The following is a 24655-nucleotide window of genomic DNA, read 5'->3' as shown; positions in this document are numbered from 1 at the left end:
AAGGTGACAAGAAACTTTGACACGCGTTGTCATCAGAGGAATAAGGGATCTCTGGAAGGCAACGTGGAGCTGGGGTCGTCCAAGGACTGCAGATCATATTTTGAAGACTGCTTACCAAGAATATTTTTTGGTATCCAGGAATGTTTCTTTTTTTAGAGACAGGGTGTGTCACTACGTAGCCTTGGCTGGCCTAGAACTAACTCTTGAAGATCCGATTGCCTCTGCCTCCAGCGCTGTGATGAACCACGCCTATCCCCCCCGGCCAGGAACTGGATTCTTGAATGGGAGTTCTCAGATGGTCCTAGCTAATCCGCTGCCGGGTGGGGCAACACCACCCCAAACTTTCAGGCCCAACGTTTCCATTTTCACCTGGCACCCAGAAAGTACAAGCATTAGGCGGGGAAACGGGTCCGCTCTACCTAGTCGGTTTTTTCTTCTACTCCAAGCTGCCACCAGCATGAGTTACTAGCTCGGCGGCAGAGGCCTGGCAGAGGCTCCGGGGCGGCTGCGCGCAGGCCCTATCGCGCAGGCGCAGCGCACGCTGCCCCTGCCCCGGGAACGGTAAACAGTGGCGTCACGTGACGCGGCCCCGCTCCTGCTCCCGCGCTGTCGCCGCGGTCGCACGCCGATGGCTGCGGGCTCTCGCGGCGCCGCACAAGCTCCACGAGGCGAGCGACCCCCGGGCCTTCAGGGAAGCAGCGACTGCAGCTCGGACGGGGAGGGCGGAGCGCAGGCAGGCCGTAGTGTCGTCACCACGGCGGCGCGGGCCGAGGAGCCCCGAGCCGAGGCAGCAACGCCGACGCCCTGCGCGCACCCCCTCCGCGGCCCCCTCCTCCGCGGCCCCGCGGCCTCCATCTTCCTCTAGCTGCCGGTGGCAGCGCTCGTCTGCGGAGCGGGTGAGTGGCGGCGCCCGCCGCGACGGGCACTTGGTGGCTTCCCTTCCCCCACGCGGGCGGCCCGGGTCCTCTCCCCGCACTCCCACCTCGCGCAGCGGCCGCCCGATCCTCCGGGGTCGTTCGGCCTCCCCGGCTCGCCCCGCCCCGCCCCGGCCTGCTCCACCGTTTGGACCGCGAGCCCGGAGCGGCGGTGGCGGCGCGGCCTCCGCGCGATCGCCGGGCCTCGCTTCTCGCCCGCGAGCGTGCCCGGTCTCCGCCGCCGCCGCCGCGCGGGCAGGCGGCGCGGGCCACGCCGGGTTCCAAGGCCCTGGGGTCCGGGCACGGTTGCCGCAGCCAGCTCGGGAAGCCTGGCACCCGGCCTGGGTCCCTGCCAAGGCCGACCCGGCCGACCCGCGCCCAAGGCCGGTCCCGGGCCCGGCATCGGGGACGCCTGAGGCTGCGGATCTCCGGGGATCGCGCGCTTTTGTGTTGGGGACCGGGACAGTGGGCCGGCTCCTTTTGCCCAGTTTGAAATGGGAAGCCTAGGAGTCCTGCTTGCGGACGGGACGTGTAATTTAATGAACCACTAGTCGATAAGTACGTGTTAATGGTGCTAAATAACTGATCATCTGACACCGGGCGGGGGTGGGGGACCCAGGGAGAGGAGAGAGTGTTGTAGCACCGTCCAGCGGGAGACTCTGTCCCCTAGATGCCCCTTCTCTCTGTCTCTGGGTAGCTAAATGACATTTCCTAGTTGTTACAATTCGAATGTGTGTTTATGATTGCTATTCAGTAGCCATTAGTAAAGCGTGGTTGGGTTTGAGGCAGGTGGCAGTGTTTTAATATCTGTCCAATGTTAATCTTCATTCTTCGGACAGGTCTTTTAAAAAAGGATAGAACAATCTCGACTTGTCCCACGTTATGAATTTTACTATCTTATTTTATGCTAAAAACAACAACAACAAAACAACAACAACAACAACAACAACAACAACAAACCCCACCAAACCACACTAACCTGATCGCAGCAAATTATATCGCTCTATTTAGTTCGTATTTCGCCATCAAACTTTGTCTTGTGTTTTCAATTTCCAAACCAACATCTCGGTTCCTGCCTTTTTAAAAATTCTTGTGCTTGGTATTTTGAAAATGTAGATGGTGTTTAGTTGTTAAAAGAGATAGATGAAAGAATCAGGAAGTGTTCTGTTACAGCATCCTTATGTTTTTAATTTATAGTGCTATTTCAGAGCACAGAAGATGTTGAGAGAAAAACAAGTTATTTCAAACAGTAAACCTTAGCATATGACATGTTTAGATGGTAGTTTTTCTTCCCACTGTTGTCTTTGCCCGCCATTTATATTCATAATGATTCTTCCCCCACATCCTCATTCCCATGACTACTTACCTGAACATGAGTTTTTTTCAATGACAACAGAATTGAAGCAGGACCTTGAACAGTCATTGCGCTGATGAAACCACACAGTCAGATGCGTATTAGCAGTAGAAAGACTTGTTGCATAGGCAAAATAGGCCATCTAAAAAGAGTTAAGACCAGAAATGTTAAGCTTTATTTTATAGTTGTACCAGTGACCTGTCAAGAGGACAAACGGCTCAGTGGTAGGGCTGGAGTTTTCTCCTGTTCTTTGTACACTTTATTGGTGTTTCTTGAAGAGCATGCATGGTGGAATTTGTTAGAGTGCTCATGCTTCCTAGTGGAAGAACAGTGCGCTTATCCATTGTACCAAACTAGATAAGCTTCTGAGGTAAACTTGTATGCTGCATGTTTTATTCTGGCCTATAAATGTAGGTGGGAATTAAGGCAGATTGCGAATTTCAGGATAAAGAAATTGAAACTATTTTAACCAAAGCTCCATTATTAAAAAGTTAACTTAAATTCTGTTTTGGAATCAGCGAAGAAAAGTTTGAGCTTTTGATCTATATATTATTGGCAAAAGTTAGAAGGCAGCAAGTGACAATTTGCTATCCAATCATAAAATCATATTAAGAGTTGAGATTTTGGAGAATTGTGCATAAACACAGGCATATACACAGGGAGACAAAGACACACAGACATGCACGTATACACAAATGTACACATTGAATTTGATGTGAGAAATTTTGAAAGCATTATTTTGGAGGGCTCCCCGGTGAGCCTTTATCATCGGGAAGAGCAGCTCCCTTAGTCCAGGGGGAAAGAAACTTGCAAAAAAGAAACTACCTAGCCTTGGCTGACCTGACATACAGTATATAGAGAATGGTGGGCCCAAACTCAGATATCTGCCTGTATTGGTACCTCCATGCCTCAGGAATTACATTTGCATTGTGAAGAAGGGCTCAAAGGAAAACAGTTGAGATTTAAATATTGCCAGAAGTTTTCATCTGTTGCTATAATCAAATATATCAGACAGTTTTGAATGGCGTGGTAGATGCTATGGACAGGCTAAGCATAATACTGTAATTTGAATTTGTGTGGGTGGACATGTGAAACCAAAAAGTAGGAAGAAAATGCATTCGGAGCTTTCGTTGGAGAGTTTACCTTCCCGCCAAACAACGTATGCATATGCATTGAGTGTAGCCATATTATTTTTATGTGTATAGCATGGCTAGGTACATACTTCCTGCTTTATTTTGAAAGAAAAATGAGGTGGGATTTAGCAGTTTACAGATTTTATTGTGTTATTAAAGTTATAAAAACAATGTTATGTAAGGAGAGTGCATAAAATAAAATTTAGAAGTGCTGGCTCAGAAATCATGCTGCCTGTATTGTATTTTGAGGGTATTGGGTAAGTGAGCTTTAGACAATTACATAACCATTTGAGTTTGAATTGCTCTTCTGTAGAAGAGACATAGTAATCACACCCACTTTGCAGGCTCTGATGCTCACTCAGTAAGTGCTAAGTGCGGTTGGTCTGGCTGCTAGTACCCATTCTATGATGGTACTTCTGCACATAATTCAAAGTTCTACTGCTGTTGAATGCTGCCGAAAATACAATGAGCATAAAGTTTGAAAAGAACTTTTCCTTTTACTATGTTTGACTGGTCCAGTTCTGATTTTGCCAGGTTCAGCTTCTGCCTGCTAGTTCTTTGTCTAAGTTCATAGGTCTGCTTTAGTCTTTGGTGTCCTCATGGGCAGGATGCCATTTATGTATTTTTACTGGATAAACTCACATAGACTTAATGATCTGGTTTCCCTTTATGCAGTTTGCTGGTAGATTCTAAGTCATATAAGTGGGACAGAATTCGAGCAGTCACTTACTTGAAGGATCGTTCCTAAGTACTTCAGTTTTCTTTGGCTATCCTAGAAGGATAATCCAGTATTTATTGTTTTTTTAAAAATTTAAAATAATGTAAATTTGTATGGGTGCTTGGCATGCGTGGATGTCTGTGCATATGTGTGCCTGCTACCCACAGAGGCCAAAAGAGAGCCTCAGTTCCCCTGGGAACTGAGCAAGGATGTGGGTGCTGGGAATCGGACCTGGGTCCCGTGGAAGAGCAGCCAGTGCTCTTAACTTCTGAACCGTCTCTCCAGTCCTTATCCATAATGTCTTTATAGCAGCTGTTGAGAATGACCTTGGCAAGTGAGTTTAACACTGTTCTACTGCTCACACCGGAGACCGGGTGTCACTGGGCGGCTGTAGCCCCTTTCCTATAGATTGATAACTGTAGTTTCTGCCTGATAGTGTGATCGTGAGAACTAAACAGCACAGTGCCATGGCGTTCTTCTTCCAGCACCAGTAGTAAATATTCAGCAAATTTAATCTTACAAAACTCTATAGGGTAAGTAAGTGTATTAAGTCTTGAGTGAGCTATTTCTCAGGGTTCAGCTTTTAGCTCTGTTGCTCACTCTAGCAAGCAGTTTTATCTTTGCTAATCAATTTTTAAAAATTGGAATTATGATATAAAGTTGTTAAATAAATGTCTTTAGAGAAGCATATTTTTGGCCTCCAGCTCCTCAAAGTGTGGACTTGAGTGCATTATAGTGTATTTATTAGATATTGGGGTGCCCTTCCCAACTGTGGTGACAGTAAATGTATCTGAGCATGCCCAGACGTTCTGTGGCGGGAAGAATCACCTCCAAGTAAGAATAAGCTGTTCCTGATGACCTGGAAGCAGAGGCAGAAGGGTTAACTGAGGTCATCCTGGGCTTCAAGTGCTATGCTCGAAGTGTGGGCAGAAGGATGAAGCCTGTGCAGCTTGGCATCAAATTAGAATATATTACGTTTAATGTTCTACTGCTACTACCATTGTACTTTTTCTACAGCTGCCAGTTAGAAATTTGTTCTTGCATGCCTGATCAAACTGTTTGATTTCAAGTTTAAATTTAAATAGTTAAAACTATTATGTCAGAGTTGGAAGGCATCAAGTCTGACCCCTCCTAGGGCTTTGCTTTATTCTAGGGCTTTGCCTGGATTTCCCTTATATAGAATTGATCACTACTTCCCTTTAGGTTTGCAGTAAAATGTTATTTTAAAGACCTTCACTAGCATACATGTAAAATGCTCCTTTCCAGTTAGTATTACTATGTTTAAAATTTTCATAAGTTTTATTATTAATGCCCTTGTGTTTTAGTTATTTTTCTGTTGCTGTGACAAAACACCTTGACCACAGCAACTTACTTATAACAGAAAGTGTTTGACTAGTTGTATGAGTCCATGATGGCAGAAAAAGACATGGCTGCAGGGGCCCTGAGAGGTGACAGCTGATCCAAAAGCTGGAGGCAGGAAAGGGGCTGGAGAGTGAGAGAGCTGAGTGACCCGGAAGGGCTTGGGCTTTTGAAACCTTAGCTCCCACCTCCAGTGACCCCTCCTTCAACAAGTCCACACGTAATCATAACAGAGCACCGAGTATTCAAACTCACCACTCAGTAGGGGCCATTCTCATTTAAACAGCCAGCTACATTATGGATACTTTTTGTTTCTTCAAGTCACCTCTTACATGTGTGCAAGCACATGTGCAGTCTGCACGAGACAATTGAAGCTCATTGCATAGCCCCAATCTCTCTCTCTCTCTCTCTCTCTCTCTCTCTCTCTCTCTCTCTCTCTTTTTATTTATGGGGGCCTCTTCCCAGGCTGGCTAGGTAAAGCTAGCCTTAAACTCTACTCTCCTACTTCTTTCTCTTCAGTGCTGAAATTAGACATGTCCCCACACCAGCTCTTATCTCTTAACTTTGACACTGGTGTGGATTTATTGAAAGTCCTTGAAAAAAGTAATAGAGGATGAAGTATATTGTACATAGGTTTGCTTTAGAGATTTCTGTTTGAGACTTTTGATAGATATATTTTGTATTGGGATAGAACTCAACCATTGACCTGTACTTCCAAACAGAGTCTCACTGAGTTGCCTGGTTAGACCTTGACCACAAATGTATTCTGTAATCCAGGCAGGCCTTGGCTTTGAAATTATCCAGCATCTTCCTGCCTGCCTGCCTGCCAAAGTAGGTGGGGTTAAAGGCCTGAGCCAATAGGCCCAGCTAAAAGTAAGACATTAAAAATGAAGTCTTAAAGTCAGTTTTTAAAAGTAAGTTTTTGATGCTTTGTAATTTTTTTTTTTACCTATTCTGTTCATACCAGAAACAGAGAATAACATTTTTAGATTTTATTTAATGTAATCTAAATTTAACGGCAGTCAGTCTGTTCTCAGAGTACTTTAAAATTGGTAGTGTGTTTGGGTTTAGATTAAATTTTACTTACTTCATTAGTACTTATGTTTTTAATTATGTTACTAATCGTAATTAGCAGCATTTTTCTTCATTTTGATCGCCCCTCTGAGCCCTTAGAATTAGCAGCCCTCCAATATGATAGCTTATTGATACTTAAATTTTATTATATTTGTCTGTAATCTGGTTTGGATTATGAGTTTCTTTTTTTATTTTTTTTGGATTATGAGTTTCTTAAGTTTGAGACAGCACTTTCCTTTCCTTCATTGCAGATGGTCAGTAATAAATCTGTGTGAGTTAGTGAATGAATTAAGATCCAATTCTGTGACAACTATGTGTATTTTATTGTTTGTAAATAATTGATGTGATGCTGAACCCAAGAAATAATTTCAGATTTTAGCATGTATAGTCTCAATTTATTGGTGATATAATTGTATGCATCCCATGAGCCATTTTAAAAGATGGTAGATTGTGTGTTTGCTCAAAATACCAATTAAAGGAAGTATTTAAGTAAAATTTTGGTGTAAGACAGATTTGTTTGTATTAAGCAGCTATATATAATTACTAAAGATTCTGAAAATACCTTTTTTTTTAAAAAATAAGACCTACCTTTCTTTACATTACTTGCTATTCCAGTCTTTTGTTTTAAACTGGTCTTATTTTGGAGTACTTTTAGGTTTATAGACAGGCCGCAAAGCAGGCTGAGAGTCCTACATACCCTGAATATAGCTTTAATACATGTCCCTGATCACTGCCTTCAGATGTAGTATTAGTTTTTGCCTCTCAGAGCAAACAGAAGGAAGCCTCTTAACTGAAGTTCACACTTGATTCAGATTTTACTTGCTTTTCCAGAACTGTACTTTTTCTGTTCCCTTGTTAGTCCACTTTGCACACAGATTAATGTGTCTATTTTAAGTTAGTCAATATTTCCTATTTAGCAGGAATTATTTTTTAAAGTACACTTTATATTTTGTGTTAGTCTTTGGCTGCTCATGGAGATCACCATCTCCCTGGAGCATGCTGGACATGGGTGCTGGGAACTTCTGCAAGAGCAGCACATGCTTTGGCCACACCCTAAAAGCTAGCTTTTCAGCCCTAGCATGAGTTATTTTTGATATTAAGCACTTAATATCTGAAACCAATTTTTTATACGTGTGATAAATATTATTTTCAACATAGCTTGCATGTTGGATGACTGTCCACTGTTTTTGCTATTTTTTCCTTTATTGTGTGCAAATCTAATAGTACCCACTTCAAAAAAGTAGCCTCATTACTTTATATCAGTTTCCCTTAAGATATGTCCCATAGAGTACTAGTATTGTGATTTGTTTTATGGAAATTGTGGTTTTTTGATCCATAAATTAGGGATCTTTTTGTTTTCTGTCTTAAAAGATTTTCATCTGACTGGTCTGCCAAGGTGTCTCATGCAGTTGTAGCTGCATTTTAAACATTTGATGAAAAAAGAAAAAAAATATTGTTAAAGAAATGCCACCTTATTATAAACACGCTCTTTCCCAGCTTTGGACTATAGGATCTTGATAGTCCTTTCTAAATCTAGTGAAACATAAAGGCATACAGTTTTGGTTGAAGAACCAAACTGGGAAATTTGACCTATCTTAAGGAGTTCAGTGTGCTTAATCTTTCTGTATATCTGTCTTTCTTTCTGTCTCTGTCTCTTTTAGGTTGCTCACTTTTGACATGAGGAAATATGTTGTTGAAATAGGGTCTTACTGGCCCAGGCTGGCTTCAGGCTCTTTATATAGCCAAGGCTAGCCTTGAATTTGTGGTTTTCCATTTGAAGAATGGTGGGACATTTCTAATCTAATACAATAATTAAAATTTAGGACATGTCTGCCATTCCTTAAAGTTTCCATTTATTCTTCAGTCTTTCGTCCTTATCTTTAGTCCCAGTCACTAATTTGTTGGAAGTTGTTCTTCAGTAGCTTTTAATGAGTCACATCATTGTAGCTTCTAAGCTCAGTATTAAGGGTGAGTAAGTATTTAGGTATGGACTGAGGAACTGGATGACTTTGAGGAAGACCTTTTAATTATTTAAATGCATTTTCCTTATAAAAGGAACATATCAAATCCTTTGTATCATTGAGGATTAAGTTATGCACATGCAGATGAAATGCTTACCCCAAAGTATTGCATATAATATGAATTCAGTAGCTTTATTTGGGAACATCACATCACCTCCCATTTTGCGATAGCAATTTAGACTTTGGGACAGGCTGGCCTCATCCTGATTCTGATCATCCTGATTCTGGGATTGCAGGAGGGCAGCATCACACCCAGTTTTCCCTCTCATTTCTAAGCAGAGAGGTTTTAAGCCAGGTTCAGGAAGTTTTGGTAGATTTAGAGTTACTGTAAAAGGCTTTAAAATGTAGAGCACAAGATATTTTAGGTGATCAGTGTGGTTTTCTAATGGTTCAGTTTTACCTAAAACGATTCATAAAATAAATGTTTTTGATAATTGAGGTTTCTTGAAATCTCCTTGGATATGGAATATCTTTTGCTGAAAGCTTGTGTGTTGTTAAAATTTGGTAGACTAATTCAACATCTGTATAAATCCCACATAACTCACTAAAATAAATTTCAGTATATTATGTGCTTGTTTTCTTGTTATTTATCTTGTTTTCTCCTAAAAAAAGACTCGGGAAGAAAGTGTGTCTATGTGCACAACTTTGTGCATGTGTGTGTAAAATTGTGGTTTCTTGGGTTTAGTTAATAGTTTCTTTGATTCACAGGGGGGAAATTGTCTCTCTGTGTCAATAACTTTAATGATTTGTAAATAAAACAAGGCTACTCTATGGTTTTTAGTAGTTGTGGACCATAATTTAAATCAAATTCTAGCTATTTCGTGTGGGCTTACTGTAAAAGCATTGTTTTATTCTTTATGAAAATGTTATGGTTAAAACACAGTTTATGGTTTAAACCGTGTAATTCTTTCAGATATGTCAAATCAATGGACTATATAATTTTTCTAAAAATAATAAATTGAGTAAAACCTTTAGTATTGTTTCTGGTAAAATAGTATTCTACATGCATAATAAAGAAAGGTCATTCAGTAAAAATTTGATCCACATTTCCAAATGTATATTCTAAAAAACACTGAGGGTTTCTTTAAAAAAAAAAAAACAAATTCAGAAGTGTGTTCTTAGATTCAAAATTATTAAAATAATTTGGTATTAGGTGATTTATTTTCAATTGATAGCTTTATTTCTTATGGTATTTTTTTTGTCTTTCTATAGGGTTGAAAGACACACAGAAGTCTTCATGGATATAGTTGATACATTTAATCATTTAATTCCTACTGAACACTTAGATGATGCCCTATTTCTAGGATCCAACCTGGAGAATGAAGTCTGTGAGGATTTTAGTACAAGTCAAAATGTCTTAGAGGACTCGCTGAAGAACATGCTCAGCGATAAGGATCCTATGCTAGGATCTGCAAGTAACCAGTTCTGTTTGCCTGTTTTGGATAGCAATGATCCCAATTTCCAGATGCCTTGTACAACAGGTAATTCTTACTGTTTTTTTTTTTTTAAGTCTGCAATTTAAAATAAAGACTTTTCAGCAGCATCTTTTTTCCTTTTCTTTTTTAAAAACGAGTGTAGTTCATTTAGGGTTCTTTCCTTTCAATTCAGAGTCTCTTTTCCAGGCATCAGTTGAGAGAATTTCAACCACATTTTCTTCTAAGCAGTGTACAGAGTTATGGTCAGGGATGGTATAGATGCAGGTAGAGTGACCATGTAACTTGGCACATCAGATGGGATATTTGTGTTGCTATTAATAATAATTGTGTCTTTAGAACATGTGAAAATTGGGACTCATGCTGGAAACAGAGGTTGCCTGGCAAATGGGACAGTGTCATCCAAGGTCTGCTAGAGTCAGGGTGAAGGCTGAGTTGACATACCTTCAGCTTTTATAGTTCTCTTGGCTCAAATTACAGACTTGGATATTTTGCATATCTGTTTCAAAGCCAGACAGAGAACTATGCTAGTAACTACTAGCTATGTGTAATTATTACCCCAAATTAATATAGTTCTAGTTGAGATGTTCTGCAAAGTGCACATTAAACTTTGGATATTTGATATGACAAAAGATCGCAAAGTATTTCATTAACTTCTTCATGATGTGGTAAAGTAATAGTTCTAAAGATATTTGGTTAAATAAAGATGAAAATTAATTTTTCCTTTTTTATAAAAATATTTTTATGAGTCTGTCTGGGTCTCAAGTGTTGCATCAGGCTGGCCTCCACCTCTTGAGGTCATGCAATCCTTTTGCCTGAGTAGAGGATTTCTGTGCCTGGCTTACTTTTTCTACTGGTATTTATCTATTTATTTAATTATTTATTTATTTACTAAGATTGAGCCCGGGGCCTTGCACATGCCAGGCAAATAACCTGTCACTAGTCAGGTCTGAGCCTAGCCTGTAGTTTTATAGAGGTGTGGTTTGAACTGTTCAAAGGCACTGCTCTAGTCTGTAGTTGAAGCAGCTGAAAGAGTAAGGAGTAACTTTCTGTCAGGCTAAAGTACTCTTAATGAAGTGTCTTTAGAATTGGGTATAAGTGTGAAGAATGCCCTCAATGCCAGCCTGGGTTACATATCAAGACTCTGTCTCAAAGTCAAGGGAACTCCTGACTATTTCCCAGAGAAATTCATGGTTTATGTGATACTACTGGTTTGTTTGCTAATGACTTTAGACCACTCCTGAAATATGTTTTCAGTGTATTTATTATTTCTTTTTAATATTTTTGTCCAGTATTTTAAATTGATATAGTAACTGAAGGTTTGGAATGTCTGGATTGCCGTTGACTCAGATCATGCTGCCTGAAGACCTCAACACTGGTTACTAGGATTCATTTCAATCACTCCTTAATACTCAAGTGTTTGGAATTGACATGCTGTTAATGGCGAATCTCTGAAATGATTTACATTGTGTTGTTATCACACAGGTCATTTTGCTACTTGTATTACAAGCCTTTTAAAGCTTTACAGTTTTCTGTATGTGGCTCTGCAAGCTATTTTTAAAAAAAAAAAAATTGGTGCTTGTGTCTGTGGGTAGTTGTATATTTTATATCTTTACTGTTAAATACTTTGGTAACCTTTGCTTGTCCACACGCAGTTGGGCAGTTTACACACATTCAGGAAAAGCATTTCATACCTGTGCACATGTTGGAATTACAGTCACTACTGATAATGTTTTGCAGGGCCTGGGATCAGTATGGTTAGCATTTTGCTTAACAGCTTTACTTACAAAGTTCTGGCTCATTAATAATCTTAGTATTCTGTTGGCTGTATGAAATATCTTTTTAAATGATAATTTCTGTTGATGTAAATTTCTTTACTGATGTAAAAAGGCTTTGGTTTTAGGGAATATTCTAATTCCCTTCTTGAAATGTGTATATTTGAAGGTTGTTATTAATTTAATACTTGTTAATAATGCTAAGTAGACATATTCTCATTAATTTGTTGGCTGTAATTATCTTAGCTCTGTAGAATGAACTTTTCATATCCATGTGTGTATGATATGTATACTTTTAAGACGTGCAAGAGAATCTGAAGGATATTATAGATGGTCAAGCTCCTCTGATTAGGATTGTTTAAATTTCAGTATTTGCCAGTCAGTCAGGGGATTTGGTTCATGGCTCTTTGGTTTAGTTAAAAGCCCACTAGTTTTCTAATGACTGCAAAATGGAAAACTTTTTAATTTTTATTTTAGAATAATACTAAATTTAGGAGAGTTTCAAAGAAGAAACCTTAACTATAATCTAATGGAAATGCTTCATGGAGAGTAATTTTTCCAGCTATTCATAAATTACCTTGGGTTTTTTTTTTTTTTTTTTTTTGGTTATGAACGAACATGACATAGATTTTTTTTACTGTTGGTTTTGATAGGAGATAAGCAGAGAAATGTTCCTGTCTGTATTTCTTAGGTCAGTGAAGGCTAAAACTGGTTATTTTTTAACTTTGGATTTTTTTTAAAGTGCTTTAAGAATAGCAAATGGAATAAGTGGAATATCTTTTTTCTCTTCTCTGCTGAACCCAGTTGTTTCTGTAGCTGTTTAGAGATTTCTTGTGCTGTATTGTGGTGGTTTGTATTATATTTTTGCTGTCTATAGAAACTCATGCCTGTAATTTCAGTACCTGAGGGGCTGAGGCAGGAGGATTGTCAGGAGTTCCATGACAGATTGGTCTAGATGGTGATTCAAGTCCAGTTAGGAGTACAGAGAAGACACTGTCTCAGCAGAATCTTCACTTGTGCTGATTTACTTCCAAGCAGGGTGCAGGGTTGTAGTGACTTACAAGGTTTTTAGCAGTAGTCTTATTTAGTACCATTTGTAGCAGTTTCTTTTTTAAAATTAACATAATTAATGCATATTCATAGATTAGTATGGTTTCAGTACTTGTACACAGTGCATATGAACAAACCCATCCCCTTAGGACAGACTTGTGTTGACAAATTTCTCATTACTTTATTCCATATCAGCATATTCTCTCTTTGTAGCTGGCATAATTGTTACTTACTTTTTACATCTTCTCTACTGTTTGGCTTTTTCGGAAACTTGTTTTATTATAGTTTTGCTTTTTTGACATGCACGGCTTTTTTTTGGGGGGGGGTTGAATTGTTAAAGTTGTTAAGAACATTTAAAATGGCATCATAGTGTCAAAGGGACAGTAGTTTTCCTCTGCATTTATTTTTCCCTTCCAGTGGTGTTGGGAACATCCCCCAAATGTTGGATTATTTTGGTGTTGATCTTTTGATGTTAAGTAGGGAATTTAGTGGCAGTTTACTGTGGAATAATGGGCTGTTAGCCAGATAGTCTGCAGTTCTGGGGAAGCAGTAAGCAGCAGCTTGAGAAACCTTTCCTAGTAAGTGTAAGTAGCATCTGTGCTGTTTTCTCCTTCTGCTTCAGGTTAGGGAATGGATTTTATTTCCTTGTAATTCAGTGCTTGGGTAAAAGCCTTGTTAGGTAATGAAGTTGAGGGGGATGTCTGTTATATTCAGAGTTTAAATGTTAATCTTCTTTCTAAAAAGACACACTCAGTATTTAACTGAATGTCTAGGTGTTATATCCTGGCCAAGTTGATGTAAAATTAATCATCATGTCAAGACACCAAACCTAGCAACCGTGTTAGCTCACTCCAGAGTTGGCTTTGTATTTGTTGCCAGAGTCATTTCAGTCTCAGAGGTTTTGGGGCAGTGCTTCCCAGTGAGCTTTTGGGTAGAGGCAGTTTATGTAGAAAGCCCTTAGTTCCTTTTCTTCAGAGGATGTCTTTGAAGGAAGTTGATGAATGGTTAGTGGGGCCATGTTGGTGTACCAGGTGCTGGGTAGAAGTGGTTTGTTGGCCACACCTCATCAAGTCTTCAGGACGCCTTAAGAGCTATAGATGTATACACAGTAACTGTCAGTCCCATTTCTATGGCTGCAATAAAGTGCCAGGACAAGAGCAACTTAAGGAAGGAAAGATTGATTTTGGCTCCGCGTTCCGGAGTGCAGGTGTCCATGATGGTTGGGAAGGCATGGCAGCTGAGGGCTAGTGTAAGACTCTGGCTTTTCACACGACAACTGCATATAGGAAGCAGAGAGGATAACACAAGCAGGGGTAAGACTTCAAATACCCAAAGCCTGACTCCAGTAAGGTTGCAGCCTCGGAACCAAACAATGCTGTAAACTGATGACCAAGTGCTTAAGTGTGTGTGTGGGGTGGGGTGGGGGGATGGGTGGATTTCATTCAAACTACAGCACTTATCAACAGGCTTGATTTCTTTCTATGCCCCCCACCCCAAGTTTATTAGTAAAAGCCACAGTACTAAGATTGATATAGTGTCTTAAGTTTTCTGCTGCTTATGTAGTTGAATGCTCTTGTAATCAGGGCTCCAAAGCTGATTCTCAGAATTTTGTTTGGTTTTATTTTCAATTAGGATAGTTTTAAAATATGTTTCTTTTTGAAGGATAAAAAAGCTAGATTTTTTTTTTTTTAACGCTGGAATTAGGGGAGATTAATAGAGTCTGCAGTGGCTTTTACTTACAAGGGGAAGTGGGGAGGAGTGACATAACAGAATAATTAGCTAGTGATTCAGTTGATTGTGCAAACTGATGCTCTTAAATAAATGCAGTCAGTAAGTACCATCGGATAAAAGTATACTACAAGCTGCTCAAAACATTGTGTCAGGCGGTTGTTATTTCAAGGTAGAGTTCTGCTGTCGCTGAAACTGTCACAGTCCTGTCTCAGCCTCCTAAGGACAGCACTTTTTGTTGTTGTTGTTGAGAGTGAGTTTTATGCTAGGTCATTTACCAGACTACAAACATACAGAAGCGACAGAAGAAAGTTTGCCTCAGGTATTATGGAGCTTAGCATCTCATGGAGAACGAGCAGCTTTTGACAAGTGGTCTGAGTATATTTTGTAAGGCTAGTTATGTATTTAACATGCTTTCGTTGGAGGAGACAGTGTAGCAGTAGCTCGAACGTTCTGAGCTGTGTTGTTATGCCAGGTATTCTTGGATCATTTCCCACAGTTGTGATTTCAGCAAGCAACCCTGAATGATAAAGTCCCTTATCGCATCCTTTATTCCAAAGAGCAGACTTGCTCTGTCCGGTACAAAAGCAGTACCCACTTCACTCCTGTTTATTGCTGCAGTTCTCTGTTGATGCAGACGTCCAGCTAAGGCATCCTTGGGTGTTATTGTATGAAACTGGAAGAGGTCAGAGGCACTGACTACTGTCATAATCTGGGTTCCATGTCTCTCTCACATATTCCTTCTGCTAGTTCTTATGTTTTGTTACACACTTAATCTTTGTTGCAAATAGGGGAGGAAATAGAAGAGGTATGAAGTCATTTACAAAGAAGTTGGTTAACTCTGAGGGTATCTAAAATGATGACATTGTTGGATGCTAAATTGTTGCACTGACATTGTTCAATACTAAATTGTTGTGGGCCTGCTTTTTCCAGTAAAGCTAATATATTGTAACCACTTTGAAGATCAGGATGAAGCATCTTCCTGATGAGATGGCAACTCCAGTAATGAAATGTAAAAAGGGCCCTTTGGTTGGATGGACAAGAGATAATGCTTATTAGAGGAGTCAACGTTAAGACATACTGAAATTGCGATAGAAAATGATTGTATTCAACAGCTATACTCTTCAGTAGGAAATATGGTTGTTGGGACCACAGCCCTCCTGCATATGCCTTCCAGATATTAGCACACAGCACCTGGCTTTAGTCTTTTTTTTTTGTTTGTTTGTTTTGATGAGTTATTTACACGTGCAAGCCTGTGTATGCCTGCCTGCATACAGTATCTGCATGTGACTTCAGCAGTCATAGCTGTTAGGTCCTCTTGGAACTGGAGTTACAAGTGGTTGTTCGGCACTTGGGCCTCAGGAAGAGCATAAATGATTGATCTCTACCACTGAGCTATCTCAAACTCCCCAAATGTATCTTTATAGTGTGTGTTCTAACTTAGAGTTTAAGTAAGGCTATCATGCTTGTGTGGGCTGCTTTAAACATACCGAGGTGTAGCATACTCAGAGCTACTGGGATAATTAAAAGAGAGAGCTCTGCCTGTTCCGTAGGTTTATATTTGTATATGTTAATGTGGAATTTGTAAGGTTTATGAGGTCTAGTGAGATGGCTGCTACTCACTGTCAAGCCTAATGACCTGAGTCCATGGAGCAGACATGGGAGGAGGAGAGAAACAACCCCTATAAGTTTTCCTTTGACCTTTACTTACACACACCCTACCTACACACATGAGGTAAATATAATAAAGATAAAAAAAATTTGTAGACACTGAACTTGGTGCTTGTTATTGTTGTGCTCTGCTGGCTGAAGCAGGAGGATTGCTGGAACCTAGAGGCCAGCCTGGGCTTCACAGTTTCAAAAGGAAACAAAACAAAATGGATAAACAAACAAACAAAATACTTTTCCAAATAAAAGTATTCCTCAGTGATGAACAGCAAGAGTGTGGAACCTGCGTGTGGGCGACAGGCATTTTTGAATAGAGTAGCACCTAGTCTAAGATGTTCTTTTTTTAATTTTTAATTTTTTTATTTAATTTTAAAATTCAAATTGTTTATTCTTATCATTGTGGGTGTGAGTGTTAGTGTGTATGATGTGTATGTGGGTACCATGCTGCCTAGGACATGGTTGAGGATGACTTGTGGAGTCTGCTCTCTCTTAAAGCCTTTTGGCAGGTTCTGGGCATGGAGCTCTTGGTCATGCTTGGGTGTTAAATGTTTTCATATGCTGAGTTATTTCCTGTACTTACACTTCTTTTTGTGAAGGACTCAGGTATCTTTTATGCTTTTATGCCAGTCTAATTGACTCCATAATTGCTGACTCTTCTTCAAGAAGAACAAGGGATAGTAAAGATCTCTAGGTGCTCTGTGTTTTAGGGTTAAGCAGGAAGAGTCCTGAGTAAAGACGGAGTGATGGGGACTGGACGCCAGCGGCCTGGAGAGGGCTCTCGCCTCGGGCCTTGTCCCTGTTCTATCATTTTTTCTGTTCTGTTGTATGATGAATGCACCTCATTGGTTTTGCAATTTCTTGGTAGTGGCAGGTTCTGTTTTTAAAGAAGGAAAGCCTTGTTGGTGACCCACATTCCTACTTTACTGCAGACGCCAGAAACAATATCTCACAGCCCTTTTCTTTCCTATGTCTCTTGCTGTTGTGGATTTACTCCAAAGATCTGACTTAGTGGGTTATGTGGACCCAGAATATTTGACCACAGCTTTAGTAATGCCAGGTTCACCAGAGAGGGAAAACAACTTCATTTGGTATTGTGTGTCTTGTGCACAGAGAGTAGTTGTCACATCAGTAGGAAGGTAGGCTGGAGAATGCAGTCTTTGTGAGTGATGTGTACTCGGATACAAGAGTGGCTGAGTGGCCCTGAGCAGTCCCTCGTAGCGTCAAGCTTGCCTGCTGTTTACTTGTGCTCTGTGTGCTGATGCCTCTTCCCACTCCCATGTCACTCAAGGTGCGTGGAGTACTTGGCTTATTTTCCAAACTGATCCTCTTCACTTGTCCAAGACTTTCAATGCTGGTTCCAGTTTTCACCTCTTTAATAGATCCTAAGCATTCATTTTTATGACTTAAGGAGAATGTGAATTATTGTAGTGTTTAACCCTGAAGATGTGTGTCAACATAACCCTGAAGATGTGTGTCAACATAACCCTGAAGATGTGTGTCAGCATAACCCTGAAGGTGTGTGTCAACGTAACTGCTTGCTTATTTGAAGCCTCATTCTTTTGGAGGTGTCAGTGTGGGGAGGAGTGTGTGCATGCATGTGTGTGTACGCGTGTAGACCAGGTGTCCATGTCAAGTATCTTCCTTGGTTACTCTCCACTTTATTTTGAGTTAAGGTCTGATGTAGTATAGGATGTCCTTAAATTCACTAGATAGCCTAGTGATCTTGAGTTCCTGATTTCTGCTTCTGCCTCCCAGGCTCTTGGAGGCGTAGACATTCCCTGGTGTACCATGTTTGCTATGCATTACTAAAATCCATCTTTATGGAAGGAACTAATGTGACTTAGTGCTTAGATCTTTTCATAATAGAAGATGCTATTGTATTTGTAATACCAGTCTCATTTGTAGAACATTTAGCTGGATTTGTAAAATAAAAATGTTTAACTCATCCTTAAAAGGAATAACTTCTTTAAAGCCCTTGCTATGAAAAACAAAACAAAACAAAAAAACTTGCTATGATATCTTAAGAGTCATTTCCTATTCTTTTAGTGCAAACACTCTTTTTTTTTTTTTTTCTATTCTTTTTTTCGGAGCTGGGGACCGAACCCAGAGCCTTGCGCTTGCTAGGCAAGCGCTCTACCACTGAGCCAAATCCCCAACCCCCTAGTGCAAACACTCTTACTGTTTATAAAAAGTTTTAAAATATAGAGAACACTATATTGATAATGCAATATGAGGGCAAGCATGTTTTTAGGGATCAGTTTTTACCACGGGTTAAAAAAAATTGAAGCTGCTGTATAGGGGAGTAGAGAGCTGGCTTAGCAGTAAAGCACTTGCTTGCTCATAGAGCACCAAGTACAGTTCCCAGCACCCATGTCAGGCAGCTCATAACCGCCTGTAACTTCAGCTCTGGGGGAGCTGAGGCCCATCTTACTTCTGAGCACACCCACACTTGCATGAATAAATACTCTCACAAACACACATACATTACAAAATTAAAAATAAATCTTTGTAGAAATGTATATGAGGGATTGTAAAACTGACATTTTATTTAAGGTATGATTTTAATGTATTCTAACTTCATATCCCCCTGAATTTTGCTAAGTACTCGACATTTATTTTAAAAAACGTGGATATCTATGTCTATCTATATAACTATAAATTTTTATTGTGTGTGTATACATGTATGTGTGTATGTGCATGTGCTCACTTGTATGCATGCAAATGTGCAAGACACGTTGAGCCTGTGGAGATACGGAAGTCAGAGAGAAACTCTGAGGAGTTGCTTTTGTTTGCCTGTCATCAGGCTTGGAGGCAAACACCATTACTTAGTGAGCCATTCTCTGCCTGTACGACATGCCCCTGCCTCCCCTCCTCTTTTTATGATACAGGACCTCTCCTGCTCGTAGACCAGACTGGCCTCAAAACATGGCAGTCCTCTTGCCTCAGCTTCCCAAGTGCTGAGATTAAAGACACCTCTGTACCTTGACATTTACACCTTATGAAATGAGGAGACTTTAATTAAAATATCTTTTAAGATTTTAATTAGAGTTACTGAGTTTGCGAGTGTAGGCACTTCTGCCCCACAGTGTATCTGTAAAGGTCAGAGACTAACTTGGGATCTGTCCCTGCTGTATCCAGGCTCTAGGATAGCTGCTCTGTGAGCCCTTGATTTACACTATATTGTTTATCTTATTTATTTAAATCAGGGAACACATATGACATTTCTAAAATCACTCTTTTCTATTGATGACTTTTTTCCTTTTTCTTTTTCTGAGACAGTTTCAGTTGTAGGCTTAGAACTCCCTTTGTAGTTGAGGATGGCCTTGAACTTCCGATAATCCTCTCCACTTTTCAGATCCTAGGATCACAGGCATGTGCCACCCACACCCCATTTTGGTTCTCATAAATGGGACTACATCTAGGGCTTTGTGCATGCGAGGTAAAACTCTATCATCTGCGTTGCTATACCCATCCTTAGCTTTCAGATCAGTGCTTTCTGAAAAAAGGAAGACCACCCATCCCAAGAATGCCCTACATTACAGACATTTTAAAAGTTTTGATGAGGTGATGGCTTGTCCTTCGATTCCTTTACTTCAAATTGGAAGTGAGGATTAAAAGCTTGATTAGAGTTAAGGTTAAACATATTTACAAGAATTCTTCCTGGGTGAAACTTTTCAGTTAGTATTGTATAATTTTACTGTGTTTGATTGTGGAACTCTCTATGTTAAATTTGTTTACCAGGCTAAGGTTCTGTTGAAACAGAAACCTCATCTTAGAATTTGAGATAGCACGCTGTCTGAAGAACAGCCGGCCTGGAGACTCCGGTTTTCATCAGGTTCCCTGTAGTGGGTTCCAAGCCTCCGGCACAGTGCTTGCGGGCGTCAGTTACAGCCATCGGCTATTTTCTAGTTATTTTAATTCCTGTGTATTTGCTGACGTTCTTCTAGTAAAATTAAAAATGTCCTTATTACCTACAAGATGGTGTGAAATTCTTATCATGAGACTGTGAAAGGGATAAACCTAGTATTCATTCAACAGTTTCAGAATTTATGTTGGTGAAATAGTTATATTGAACACCACACAGTGGGCCTGCTATCCCTTCTGATTGTTACAAAGACTGTGGATCTAAAATAATGTGCAGACTGTCTCTTTTAGCACGGACATAGGACCCTGTGCTCCATTTGAGTGCTTGTTTTATGCTCGGTTTTGATGTTCATGCTTTTCCCCTATTTTTATATACAAATTATCTTACATGTAGCCAGTGCAATATATGTCTAATGGCTGTTAACTGTGTTTTAACACACCACACACACACACACACACACACACACACACACACACACACACACACACACACAGCTGTGTGAAGCAGTATTCTTTGATTATTTTAAAATGTGAAGCTTTTGTTTTTACTTTGGCTGCAGCCACATCTTTTCTTCCTCTACTTCATATATGGTTACTCTGAATTTCAGAATGAAAGATTTTCCTGATAAGCAGTGTCCCCAAAATAAATCTGTAAAAAGAGGTTAGCCTGAAAATTAAGTTGTTGGTAAGTTTTGCTTAAAAATATTTTCTAGAATTAGACTCAACATTGATAATAAGTTTGATGCACATTGGTGACAGGGCAACTGTCAGTGACCTGGGTTAGTGAATAAGCAGTGCTCACCGACTCTCAGAGAAATGCTCTGGTGACTGTTTAGGAAATCATTTCCACATAAATTTTCAGTAAACTAAGAGTTCATTTATGAAGCAGCCTATTGAAAATTTTACTTTTAAATATTGATTTAGTTGTTTTAGAAAATACATTACTGCCATCCTTCCCCACCACTCACATGCCCACACCCACAGGGTGACAGTGATCCTGGCTATAGAATCCAGATCCTTATACACGGCAAGCAAGTGCTCCACCACAAGCTGAATCCCCAGTGCCTTTGCATCACTCTTCCGTAGAGATATCGTCAACTACTGTTTTAATAGGCAGGGCTTCTGGTCCTTCCAGCAACTGGGCCCAAGGTAAATGTACTTGGATAAAAGAATCATGATTGAATAATACATTTCTCATCTTTGAGTAGTTTAGAACATTAAGCATCTTTTATATTCCATTCATTTATCTAATTGAGAGTCCAGCAAACAGAAATTAATAGAAACATATGGAATAAAAATTAGTTGTTGGCATATAACACTGTAGGATTAAGCATCTTAACTGAAATGAACTTGATAAAGGGTTGGTATTGTGGAACTTGGAAAGAATCAGAAAGTACTAAAGTTATCAGGATACTCTGGCTCCCAAGCCTGTGATGTAGATGGTACACGGTGTGGATAGTTGGTTTCAAGATAAATGTACGCAATGTACGTGTGAAGCACTGGCCCACATCCATGTATTTATTGCAATGATCAGGATTTTGCTGCTTTTCACAGACTAAAATGTTTCTTAGATTCGCCAACCTTAATGTAGAGTTGATTGGTTTTCTGTCAAGGCTCCTTCCTGTCTTTAATCTTAATTTTTTTTTTCACCCCGGAGCTGGGGACCGAACCGAGGGCCTTGCGCTTACTAGGCAAGTGCTCTACCACTGAGCTAAATCCCCAACCCCTAAATCTTAATTTTTTTTTTTTTTTTTTTTCTTTTTTTTTGAGCTGGGGACCTAACCCAGGGCCTTTGCCTTCCTAGGCAAGCGCACCACTGAGCTAAATCCCCAACCCCTAAATCTTAATTTTTAAGGATTTAGTTTCTAGACATTCTAAAGAAATTAATAACTATGTTTTTTAAGGGAATAGTCTTTATTTCCTTAGGTTTCCGTGCCTTCTAATCTGTTTTTGTATACTATAAGTATCCTCTGTGAGGGCCTACTCAGCACTTCTGTAATTTAATAGAGGTATTTTAATTCTTTTTGTTTGGGTTGAATCTAGTAGAACATAAAAGTTCTAAGTTTTTTGAGGTAGAGAATTGTGATCTGTGGTGTTTGTGCCCATTAGCCCTTAAGATTGAACAATGTGCCCTTTTGCAGCTGTTCAGACATTGACACTGTATCAGAAGGCATAAGCACAGTTTTTACCCTCATGGGTTTATATTCTACGTAGCTGTGTGCATACAGTCATCAAAGCTCTTTCCTGAGGTAGTTTTCATTGTTCAGGCTTTACTTGGTAGGGGAAGGATACATTTCTGTAAGAAGTTGTTTATCTCTGTTTTCTTGTGTATGACATAGTGTTGTTCAGTTTTCACCACTATGGTGAATATCTTAGTAGTAACCAGGTAACAGGAAACAGGTTTACTTTGGGTAAGTTTTGTATGTTTCAGTCCACAATCAGTTTCTTCTTTGCTTTCAGGTCTGGAGAAGCAGCATATCATGGTTAGAATGTGTGGTGTAGCAGAAGGGCTTGGCTCATGCCTAGGAAGGAATAGGGTGAAAAAAGAGACCTTTATCCCTAAACACCTTTCAAGAACACACTCAGAATTCCATGAAGACCTTCCACTAGGCTCTGCCTCTTCAAGTTCCTACTGCCTCTCATTAGAGCCTTCCTGGAGACCAGGCCTCTGACCTATGGACCTTAGGGAACCATCTACGATCCCAGTTACAGCAGTTACAGACTGATTGGGGCCTGATTCGTTGAAATGAAAACTCAATGAGTAAAAGTGATTTATGCTTCAATAAGAGGGCTGAGTTTTTAAATTTAACATCTTTTCCTATTTTATGGTAAACACAATTCTTATTAAGTAACATTTCAAGTATCCGCAATATAATGCTTAATTGCATAATTCTATGTAAGGTACTAAAGTTTGCTTTGACTTAAAGGCGGTTGCTTGCTTGTTTTTTAAGTGCTGTATACGTCAAGTGCTGTATTGTTTAAAGAGTGCTGGAGGATGCAGTTATTTGATACAAGTTCCTGCCGTCATGTAGCTAACAAGTATAGCTGTAGGATGACGAGAGATTATAGTTGTTTCTTACACAGTGAAAGTCACGGTATATTTGAGTGTTTGCCATGAAGAAGCGCAGCATTGGTAGCTGTGGAATTGGTCATTTGCCTTGTAAGCATGAAGGCCTGACTTTGATCTGGTATTTTTGATCCTGTTATTTTTCTGTTACTGTGGTGAAATACTGTGACCTAGGCAGCTTATAGAAAGAAGAGTTTATTTGGGCTTATCTGAGCTCCAGAGGGATAAGGGTACGTCATGCTAGGGAAATGGCAGACATGGTAGTAGGAACAGAAATTGTGATTTCCCATCTTCATTTGTAAGCACAATGCCTCTGCCTCTAGTGATGCCGTCAGCAGCAAGGCCACACCTCCAAACAGAGAACCAAGTATTCTAGTACATGAATCTAAGAAGCTTCCTCGTTCAGACCACCACAGATCCACAGAATTGGCATAAAAAACTAGGTTTGGGTGATGAGGTGGCTCAGTGGATAAAGATTTTTGCTACCAATGCTAACTGCCTGAGTGTGGCCCCTGGAACCCAATTGGTAGGAAAAGTGAATATGTCTTCAGATCTCCACATGTCAGCCATGCAGTGCAGATGGTCTTCACACCCTAAATACATACATGCATATGTACATATATGTATGCATGCAGTAGCTTTTTGAAGAATTGGGTTCAGTGATGTGTGCTGATATTTCAGTTCAGGCAAGACAGAAATAAGAGCATTCCTAGGACTTGCTGGTCTGCCAGTTTTGTCTGGTTCCAGCTTCAGGGAGAGACTGTCCCATTCGAAGGTAGAAAATGCATAAGGAAAATTCCTGCCGAAAAATTTCCCAGGGTTCCACACATAGGGACCCATACATGTATAAAGCATTCATACAAAAACTAGAAACAACAGATAGTAGCAGTATTTGGGAGACATGTAGTGGCCAGCTTTCTGAAGATCTTGGGTACATTATAAATGGAAGCGTATGAAAAGAGATGATTAGTCAGCTGTTTTGTTAAAGTAATTTGATACAAATCAAATATTTCAGTCATGCCTAGAGTTGTTTTTACATTTTTACAATCATTTATAGCTTTCTGCTTTCAAGAGTATAACAGGTAGGCTGTGCAAATGAGTTAGGACATTATATATTCCAGCTAGCTGAAAAGACAGACCTGAATAATAAAAATAGAGTGAAGCAGGCTTTACACAAGTACTCTCTGCCCCTCCCCCAAAGGCTCTTGTCAACAGTGTTTATGTCATTGCTAGGCGTCCTAGGATTGCTCTGTGAATGCAAGTGCCTCTTGCTTGCATGCTTGTAGAGGTATTGGGCAGAGTTCAGATGGAAATACGAAACCTCAGCCTGTATCTTTGTGTTTTCCTTAGTTGCTTAGTAGGTTAACCCGTGCCCTGGTGCCCTGCTGCCTTTCTTGTGATGTCCGGTATTTAGGTGCCCATTTGGGGTTTTGAAACTACCTTTCTTTCCACATGTGTTTTCTACAGGTTGCTTGCAGTTCCGTGGTGTGGAGCATA

General features: G+C 40.1%; 1 protein-coding gene across 1 annotated transcript in view; it reads left to right on the top strand.

Annotated features, from left to right (window-relative positions):
• Positions 1-586: 586 nt before the first annotated feature.
• The window catches only part of Phf3 (PHD finger protein 3), a 69638-nt gene continuing 45569 nt past the window's right edge, over positions 587-24655 (top strand). Inside the window, exons 1-2 of the mRNA XM_032899720.1 lie at positions 587-896; positions 9786-10054. Coding sequence (XP_032755611.1) covers positions 9811-10054 — 244 coding nt within the window. The 5' untranslated portion in view covers positions 587-896; positions 9786-9810. The remainder of the gene's footprint in view (positions 897-9785; positions 10055-24655) is intronic.

Source organism: Rattus rattus, chromosome 4 (assembly GCF_011064425.1).
Source record: "Rattus rattus isolate New Zealand chromosome 4, Rrattus_CSIRO_v1, whole genome shotgun sequence".
NCBI lineage: Eukaryota > Metazoa > Chordata > Mammalia > Rodentia > Muridae > Rattus > Rattus rattus.
The sequence above is the reverse complement of the archived record's forward strand: the minus strand, read 5'-3'. Positions and strand labels throughout refer to the sequence as shown.